Here is a 10,638-nt window from a genome sequence, read left to right as displayed (position 1 = left end):
CAGGAAGAGACTGGACAAAAATCGTACACCTATGGATGAGGACAGTGGGAGGGGTAAGGGCAGAGGGTGGGGTGGGAACTGGGTGTAGGAGAGCTATGGGGGGAAAAAGAGGAACAACTGTAATAATCTGAACAATAAAAGATTTAATTTAAAAAAAATATTCACAGATCAATAAATGTGATATACCACATAAACAAAATGAAGGATGAAAATCAAATGATCATATGAATAGATGCAGAAAATGCGTTTGATAAAATCTAGCACCCATCCTATATAATAAAAGGCTAATATGCAAATAGACCAAACGGCTGAACAACCGGTCGCTACAATGTGCACTGACCACTAGGAGGCGCTCATGGAACATGGCGGGCATCAGTGAGATGGGATGGTGGAGTAGGTGAGCGGGGGCACCAGACCTAGGTGGGGCACTGGTCGCTGTCATCAAGGCGACCCTTTGGTGGTTACTGAAAATTCTTTGCTCCTGTGAGCCATGATCCCACCCGGTGCTTGCACCTGCTGCTGGCACCAGCCTCATTTGTACCTGCTGCCTGGTGCCAGCCCCAATCATTCGGCGTGGTCAGTGGGTGTGAGCGGCAGCTGCTGGCCCCGATCACTCCTCAGGGCTTTTCCACCTCCCCCTGCTTCCGAGGGGTGATCGGGGCTGGCAGCCGCCGCTTGCACCCGCTGCCAGTGATGGCGCCACTTGCACCTGCTACTGGCGCCTGGCACCGACCCAGATCGCCCCTGAGGGCTTCTCCACCTCCCCCTGCTCCTGTGGGGTGATCAGGGCAGCAGCCCCTGCTCACAACCACTGACAGCGCCGGCCCTGCTCGCACCCACTGCTGGTTACAGCCCCAATTGCTCCACACTGTCAGCGGGTGTGAGGCCAGCGCCGTCAGTGCATGGGAGTGGCAGCAGCGGGAGGGGGCTGCTGGCAGACTGGGGGCCAGGGGCCCCAGCAGGAGGAGCTGGGCGGGGGTGCAGAGGATGGGCCGAGACCCGCCCCTGAGCCCACCGCAACCTTGTGGCCCATAGTTCCTGCCAAGGTGCACAAATTCGTGCACTGAGGCCCTAGTTTATTATAAAAGCAATCAGCAAAGTGAGGTCAGAGGGAACATACCTCAACATAAAAAAGGTCACATATGACAAACCCACAGCCAACATCATACTCTATGAACAAAAACTAAAAGCTTTTTTCTTAAGATCGGGAACAAAAGAGGATTGTCCACCTTCACCACTATTATTCAACATAGTTCTGGAAATTGTAGCCACAGCAATCAAACAAGAAGAAATAAGCAGCATCCAAATTGGAAAGGAAGAAGTAAAACTGTCATTATTTGCCAATGACATGATACTGAATATAGAGAACCCTGAATATCCCACCAAAAACTATTAGAACTGATAAATGGATTCAGTAAGGTATTGGGATACATAATAAACATCCAGAAATCAGTTGCATTTTTATACACCAATAATGAACTATCAGAAAGGGAAACTAAGAAAAGAATCCCATTTACAAGTGCATCAAAAAATACAAAATATTTAGGAATAGATTTAACCAAGGAAGTAAAAGGCCTGTGCTCAGAAAATTGTAAGACACTGAAGAAAGATATTGAAGAAGGTAAAAATGAATGGAAGTATATACTGTGTTCATAGATAGAAAGAATTAACACCTGTAAATGTGCATACTACCCGAAGCAATTCATAGATCAATGCATTCCTATCAAAAGTGTATTTTACAGAAATACAGCCAATATTTCAAAAATTATATGGAACCACGAAGTTACCCTGAATAACCACAGAATCTTGAGAAAGAATAACAAAGTTGGAGGAATCATGCTACCTGATATCAAACTATACTACAAGGCTATAGTAATGAAAACAGCATGGTAGTGCCATAAAAACAGAGATTAATGGAACAGAATAGAGGACCCAGAACTAAACCCATGCCTTTATGGTCAATTAATATTTGCCAAAGAGGCAAGAACATACAAGGGGTATTTGGTACATAGTGATGGAATGCTTGGACAGACACATGAAAAATAGGAAACTAGACCACATTCTCACTCCATATATAAGAACAAATTCAAGATAAAGACTTAAATGTAAGACTCAAAAACATAAAAATTCTAGATAAAAACATCAAGAGTAAAATCTCAGACATTTCTTGTAGCAATATTTTTTCCAATACATTTTCTTGGACAAGGGAAACAAAAGAAAAAATAAATGGAACTACATCAAACTAAAAAGTTTTTTCACAGCAAGGGAAACCATCAACAAAATGAGAAGACAACCAACTGAATGGGAGAACATAACCGCTATTGATATATACGATAAGTGGTTAATATCCAAAATTTATAAAGAATTTTTATAACTCAACACCTTAAAAATAAACGATCCAATTTAAAAATGGACAAAGGATCTAAATAGACACTTCTTCAGAGAGAACATACAGATGGCCAATAGACGTATGAAAAGATACTCAACATCAGTAATCATCAGAGAAATGCAAACTAAAACCACAATGAGATATTACCTTACACCTGTCAGAATGGCTGTCATCAATACACCAACAAACACAAGTGTTGGTGAGGATGTGGAGAAAAGGGAACCCTCAGGCACTGTTGGTGGGAATGAGGATTGGTGCAGCCACTGTGAAAAGCATTCCTCAAAAAATTAAAAGTGGAACTGCCTTATGACCCAGTAATTCCATTTCTGGGAATATATCCAAAGAAATCCAAAACACTGATTCAAAATAATATATGCATCCCTAGTTTATTGAGGCACTATTTACAATAGTAAAGACTTGGAAACAGCCCAAGTGCCCATCAGTACATGAGTGGATAAAAACCTCTGGTACATTTACACAATAGAACTACCCAGCCATAAAAAAGAAGGGAATCTTACCTTTTGGGATAGCATGGATGGACCTGGAGAATATTATGCTAAATGAAATAAACCAGTCACAGAATGACAAGTACCATATGATTTCACTTATGTGTGAAATCTAATGAACAAAGTAGACAAAAGAAAAATAGAAACTCACAGATACAGAGAACAGAGTGACAGCTGTTAGAGGGGAGTGGTGCTGGGGCCTGGGTGAAATAGGTGAAGGGATTAAGCAAAAAATAAACAAACCTCATAGATACAAACAACATTGTGATTACCAGAGGGAAAGAGGGTTGGAGGCTAGTGGAATAATGTAAAGGTGGGATAAATGGTGATGGAAGGAGACTTGACTTGGGGTAGTGGACATACAATATATGATGATGTATTATTGAATTGTACACTTCAAACCTATATAATTTTAATAACCAATGTCACCCCAATAAATTAAATAAAAATTTAAAAAGAAATACATCAAAGATCTAAATGAAGCTAAGACAATGTTTTTGAAAATAAAAAATAAATATATAGTTACTTTAAAAAAGAAGGCAAAAAAAATAGAAAATAGAACAAGATTATAATAATTATAATTGATAATATTAAAATCTCACATTCAATAAATGTGTAATCAATATTACAAAGACAATTTTGGGCTCCGCTGGCACCGCCGCCGCTCCCTGCTCCTTCTCCCCGGCCATGGCGTTCACGTTCGCGGCCTTCTGCTACATGCTGGCGCTGCTGCTCACCGCCGCACTCATCTTCTTCGCCATCTGGCACATTATAGCATTTGATGAGCTGAAGACTGATTACAAGAATCCTATAGACCAGTGTAATACCCTGAATCCTCTTGTACTTCCAGAGTACCTCATCCATGCTTTCTTCTGTGTCATGTTTCTTTGTGCAGCAGAATGGCTTACCCTGGGCCTCAATATGCCCCTCTTGGCATATCATATTTGGAGGTATATGAGTAGACCAGTGATGAGTGGACCAGGACTCTATGACCCTACAACCATCATGAATGCTGATATTCTAGCATATTGTCAGAAAGAAGGATGGTGCAAATTAGCTTTTTACCTTCTAGCCTTTTTTTACTACTTATACAGCATGATCTATGTCTTGGTGAGCTCTTAGAACAACACACAGAAGAAGTGGTCCAGTTAAATGCATGCAAAAAGCCACCCAATGAAGGGATTCTATCCAGCAAGACCCTGTTTCCAAGAGTAGCCTATGGAATCTGACCAGTTACATTAAAAATGACTCCTTATTTTGCTTGTGGAAAGACTGTTTTAATATGTTATACTCGGATAAAGAATTTAAATGAATTACGTATAAATTAATGTAAAATGATTACCTCTGGTGTTGACAGGTTGGAACTTGCACTCCTTAAGGAACAGCCATGATCCCTTGAATGATTGCATTAATTATTGTCCTTAGTCCATTGGAAGCTTTTGTTTATAGGAACTTGTTTTGGTTTTAATGAAATGCCATCTAATTACAAATAGCTGTAGATGACCAGGTGCTTCTGATGAACTGAAAATATATATCTGATCTGTGGGAAACTTCATGGATTTCCTCATCTATCATGTAGACGATTATATAGGATACATTAAAAAAATAATAGTGGCATCTTTCCCCCCTTTAACTTGAATATTATCCCTGTATATTGCATGAATGAGAGATTTCCCATATTTCCATCACAATAATATACTTGCTTTAATTCTTAAGCATAAGTGAATATATAAAAACATATGCTGAATTACTTATGAAGAATGCATTTAAAGCTATTTTAAATGTGTTTTAATTTGTAAGACATTATTATTAAGAAATTGGTTATTATACTTACTGTCCTAATCTGGTGGTAAAGGTAGTCTTAAGAGTTTGCAAGTATTTCAGATTTATAAAACGGTATGAAAGAGAACATTGTATAACTGCCCTGCTGTTCCTTTAGTGCAATACAATAAAATTCTGAAATTAAAAAAAAAAGACAATTTTGGTCTGACATATAAATTTTTAAGAATAAATTAGTCAATGTGACATTATGTATGTAAAAGAATTACTTTCAAAAAAAGTTTCCAAGAACTTAGTGTTATAGGCAGTTGCAATCAAAGTTCATGAAACAGGTAATTCCCATACTATGTAATCTTAGAAAAGAAAAGAAAAATGGAGGTTACATATTTTATGACAGTCATGTTTCCTCAAACCCAAGTCTGACAAATAACATTTAAGAAAGAAAGAGAAATGGGGTGGGGAGGATGGAATGGAGGAAGGAAGCAAGGAAAGAAAGCTAGGGATCAATCTCAGAAATTCAGAGGTACAACTCCTAATACAGTACTAGATAATTGCATGCAATATTACATTAAAAGACTCTACAAACAACACATTAATATAACATAATATCAGAAGGTCAAAAGAATACAGTCATCATGATAAATGCTGAAACAGTCTTCAATAAAATCCAACTAGTGGTCCTGAAGAGAAGCCAAATTCTTACTAAATTAGGAAGAGGAGACTTTCTAGCAATATGCAGAATGCATTTCTTAAACACGTTGTCAACATCATAATTAACTATGAAACACTGGAAAGCAGTTCCATTTAGAAGGCAGCATTAAGATAAGCATGCTAGTAAAAATACTTTTTTATATTTTGGGGGAATTTCTAACTGACACAATAAGACAGAAAATAGACATTTCTAAAACTTAAAACTATTGAAAAGGAAAAGCCAGGATTGTAAGAGTGTTAGTATATAACATGAATTTTGACCTTAAAAAATGCAAAGAATGAGCCAAAATAATGATTGATACTAGCGATAAAATTCAGCAAGGATATATAGGTATAAAGATATTCTTTCTTCTAAAAATGTATAATGGAGAAAGAGCTCATTGGAAATGACAGCAAAAAATAAATAAATAGATAAAGACATTGAAATAAAGCTAACAAGAAAACCAAAAAGAGACCAGAAAAGAGGTGGATAATGGAATGACATTCCATAGTGTGTCTGAATTGGAAGATAAGAGACTGTAAACATGACTATTCTAAGATTAATTTCTAGATTTAAAAATATTGCATTCAATCTCTGTGAGATTTTTTCTTAGAACTTAAGAAAATGTCCCTCAAGATTATTTGTAAATTTCAGAAAAAATTATTATAAATGAGGACTTTTCTTATTAAATAATAAAATAAATAATATAAAGCCATAACAATTAAAACCACATGCCAATAATCAACCATGGATTATTCGAACAGAATAGATAGCCCCCAAATTGACCTTAGTATTTCTGCAAACTTGTCACTAACATATACACAGCAAAGCAATAAGAAATGGATAGATAATGCTTGAAATGTTTCTTATTTGGGGAGAATAAGAATCCTACCTTATGCCGACTACCCAGTATATTAATGATTCAAATGTAAGAAATAAACCAAAAGAAACCAGATGGTATGAACTGAGTATTGCACAATCTCTACTTTGGACAGGACAAAGCATAAGAAGTAATAAAAGAATTACAAAGAGAAGTTGTGATAAATTTGAACTGCATAAACAAACCTTCTAGAGATTAGAAAGCCAAGATTAAAAGTTAAAAGGTTAAGGACAAATTGGATAAAATATTTAAAACAAATGTAAAAAGGGTTGTCATATGTAATGTAGAAAGAGCTCTTACAAATCATTAGGAAAAACATTAGTACCCCCAGTTGGAAAAATGGGCACAAGAATGGATTTATTTATAGAAAAATAAATGCAAATGGCAAATAAGCATATATATGATTGCCCTAAAAATAAAAATATAATTAAAACAAGTTGCTATTTTTACTTATCAAACTGGCAAGGAAGACAAAATATTTAACTGTGAGGAGAATGTGCAAATTTAATTATTCTCAAACAGTAATGTTCAGACTGTAAAGAGTCAACATTTCAAAAAGTGACTTGACAATATGTAAAAAAAAGAAACAAACATTGAAATAATTTATATCATTGACCCAGTAAACCCACTTATGAAAACATAGCCTAAAGGAATAATCAGAGCTGAAAAATAAAAATTTATGTACATGGCAAAATATAAAATTAGACAATAAGGAAATGATTAATAAGTAATGACACATTCATATATGGAATATTAACAGCCCTTAAATTCATTTTTCAAAGAATAACCTTGGCAAACTGCTAGCTACAGGATAAAATATTGCAGAATTGGAATTGGATAATGTAAATAAATCAGCTTAATATTCCCTCGTGTGAGATGGTTCATTAACAAGAGCATCTGTGTAGAGAGCTTTAGAAAAGCCCAGTGACTGGTTGAATAAGAACTAGGTGCTCACTCGCCAACAGAGCAGACACTTTCCATCTCTTGCTGACTTGGGCCCTCAGAGTCCATGTCTGTATAAAATTAATCATCTGAATAATGTTACTGCAGCCTGGCACAGAGCTTGCACAGCCGTGGGTAATAAGACTAGGGTGTCATCTCCACGTATGTCATCTTTGCTGCCAGGCTGGCTTGAGCCACTAAAAGCTTGCTTGGTATCTCCTCTGGCCATGCTTGTGACCAGACATGCCCTACTATGGAATAATGGCTTTTTTAAAGAATTGGTATATCTTACCTTACCTTGAGAGGAACCATCTATCCTTGTGGCTCCAAGCATGAGCAGAGGGCAAGAAAAAACCTAAATGTTGCTTGTTTAAAATCAGGTAATGTTCTTCTATCTTGTGTTTTTAAAAGGCCAATCTGAGAAAATGACTATGCAATAGTCAATAAATAATTTTCTAAAATTTGGCTCTTTGGGGGAAAAAATGAACAGGTTTTCACCTCAGGCTATATACCCAACTATTTATAACCAAGAGGTTGTTAGGGAGCCTTAAATGCCACTCTTGAGTTTCCTCACCCTTCAGGCAAGAAAGTCTGTGTTCTGTTGTTTGACTGTATTCTGTCCCACGGATGGGCATACACAGGATACATGCTCATGGGTCAGTGTGACACCTCACTGTCCCCATCAAAGATGGTACTATCAAGACAGCATCAGCATCACTGTGTGCATTCTCACACGCCTCTGCTAGGGCACCCTCCTTTGATAACTGTGCACCTGAATGGCAGATAGCTGGAAGTAAGGGTGTAGCCTAATCCCAGGGACTGGGAAAAAACTAACTAGCCTTTGAAGACTCTAATCCATGACCCCAGCCCAACGAAGATGGCAGAAGGTATGTAGTGATCATGTCCAAGAGACAAATGATAGTCCAAAGGCCTCACGGCACAAACAGAGCCACTCTATTCTCCCCTGTTTGTCCTGTGATGTAACTAGAAGAGACATAAAGGGCAGGCTGGGGAAGCAACTTGCCTAAATCTGAGAGGGAAATTAAAAAACGAAATGTTCTGTGTTAAGGTTCTGGATATTAGCGCAACACACCTAAATCAGAGTGTGACCAAAAGCTTAGAGCCCATGACCTATAGGGTGGTAAGTACAGGTGTAAGCTGGCTACAGGGCATCGGTGGTCAGGTGGTAGAAAGGAAGACAGAAGGAATCGCTTGAGCAGTTCCGAATGGGGTGGGGCTGGTAGCTGCCTATTGAGAAGGTCAGAGGAAAGGGGTAAGTCGGACCCACTGAACAGTAAGGCAAACAGAAGTGTTAAGGACACACACAGCAGGAGAAGAACCTACCCTTATAACTTCACCTACCCTTCACCTCAGATAGACTCAAAAGAATGAAGACCATGTAGTAGAGTAAAGCTAGTGGTCAAATCTAGGCCCGCAGAAGTGTTAAGGACACACACAGCAGGAGAAGAACCTGCCCTTATAACTCTTCACCTCAGATAGACTCAAAAGAACGAAGACCACATAGTAGAGTAAAGCTAATGGTCAAATCTAGGCCCAGCATGAGAAATGAAAATATCTCCAGGAGCTCAGCAGAGAGCAGATAGGAGCCATGCAGACCTGAACGGCCCACACAAGCTCAGAGCCTGTATCCAGTTCTCTTCCAAGAGTGACTAGCCCGGCTGAAGGGCAGAGGAGGTGAAAGGCAGAATCAGCAGCTTCCCAAAGGCAGATTGCAACCTTGACGAGGGTGAATCCTGCCCTGGATATGCAGCAATGAATATACCTCCCTTCGAAGGTTTCCTGTAGGTCACTATGTTGTTGCTTAAGGTTCACAGAATGTCAGGAGTGAATGGAAATTTACAAAAATTGATTTCTTAAGAAATTACAATAACATAAGTGCACTTCTGTCTCATCTAATTTAGGCATGTGGTACTTATACAAATTATACTCTGCATGTATTCTTAAGTGAAATAGTGTAATTATTAAAATGAGAGTAATAGTGAAATTTAATTTCCTAAAGCAAATATGACCAGTTTTAAATCTATCTTTTTTGGGGGGAGGATGCAAAGTGTTGAGATGTTTGTCCATTCGTTGTTTTTAAAATGTTCATTCCTAGTAAACTAAGACACTTAATGATATAATTACCAAAACTATAATATAAATCAATATTTTACCCTCTGACTATTTAATATGGCAATAACCTTTACCATCTAATATTTATCATGCACATCACACAAAGTAGTCACAAACCTAATTTCGCTACTGCCAACATTGATATGCTGCTGATCATTTGTGATTATAAATGTTTATGTCACTTTTGTAATTAAGGGGTTAGAGCGATGTTAGCAGGCAATGTTTGTACTCCCCCAAAGGAACAAAAATTTAGAAAGCAAAAATAAACTTAAACCTTTCTGAAACATTTGTTTGCTGATAAGCTCATGAGAAGTTTGCTCTTCAAAAATAAAAAATAGTCTGGGTAAATTTAATCTGAACAATCAGACCCTGTTAGTTATATTCATCAATAATTTTCCCTTGCTGGCTGCCACTTTGCATGGCAGGATCTTAAATGAGACGCCCTTTAAGAATATGCATCCTAGAGATTGTCCTGCTGAAGGAAAAAAGTCAATGAATTAACACTAGAGCAGATCCTGCAAGATACAAGAATTAAACAGAAATTCTGAAAATTCAATGCATTTTGACATTTTTTAAATCTCTATAATATCTACATACTAGCATATAAATTTATAACTTTAAATAAATGTGACTGTACCATACATTCCAGGATTCTTTTTATGCAATATGTTTTATTTTCTCTTTTTGCCTCTTTTCTTCTCCCCCACCCTTCTGTACTCCCTCCCCAACCCACATTATTCTCCCTTAATGGAACCTTTATTATAAAATATGAATTAATATTTTTATAGATATGCTTACATGTACTTATACACACATATTTTTTGTAGATATGCTTACATGTACTTATACACACATATAGAGCTTTTTGTCATTCTTTTATATAAATAGAATCATAATATAAACACTTATGTATCTTGCTTTTCTCCCTCCATACTTTAGCAGGAATCCTAAAATATCAACTGGAATTGTTATAATTTACTCTTTTTGCTGGTTATATAATATCCCATGTGTGGATCACAATACTTCGCATAACCTTTCTTCTATTGTCAGATATTCACTTTTTAAATTTTTTGCCACTATGAAAAATGTTGCAGTAAACATCTTTGCAAATGTCCTTGTATCCTAGGATTTTAATTTTCTGAGAAAAGTCCTCAGAAATTATTGCGTTGAAAGGTAATTTTGGTTTTGATAGATTGCTTTATTAAAGGCCCTTAAAATTGATATTTCTTTCAACAATTTCTGAGAATACACTTTTTTCTGACATCCGATCCAGCCACGTTATCCTTCTTTTTAATCTTTGCTAATGTGTCTGAAGTAA

General features: G+C 37.1%; 2 protein-coding genes across 2 annotated transcripts in view; both read left to right on the top strand.

Annotated features, from left to right (window-relative positions):
* Positions 1-10,638, top strand: part of MYO3A (myosin IIIA) — a 221,813-nt gene that overhangs the window by 191,495 nt on the left and 19,680 nt on the right. The window lies entirely within an intron of this gene.
* LOC102241840 (protein cornichon homolog 1) lies at positions 3,545-4,154 on the top strand. Its single transcript, XM_005865857.2, has one exon. It carries the CDS (start codon positions 3,583-3,585, stop codon positions 4,015-4,017), a length of 435 nt encoding a protein of 144 aa, XP_005865919.1. The 5' UTR covers positions 3,545-3,582; the 3' UTR covers positions 4,018-4,154.

The sequence above is a fragment of the Myotis brandtii genome, unplaced genomic scaffold (assembly GCF_000412655.1).
Source record: "Myotis brandtii unplaced genomic scaffold, ASM41265v1 scaffold215, whole genome shotgun sequence".
Taxonomy (NCBI): Eukaryota; Metazoa; Chordata; class Mammalia; order Chiroptera; family Vespertilionidae; genus Myotis; species Myotis brandtii.
Note: the sequence above shows the minus strand (reverse complement) of the source record. Positions and strands in the feature narration are given on the sequence as shown.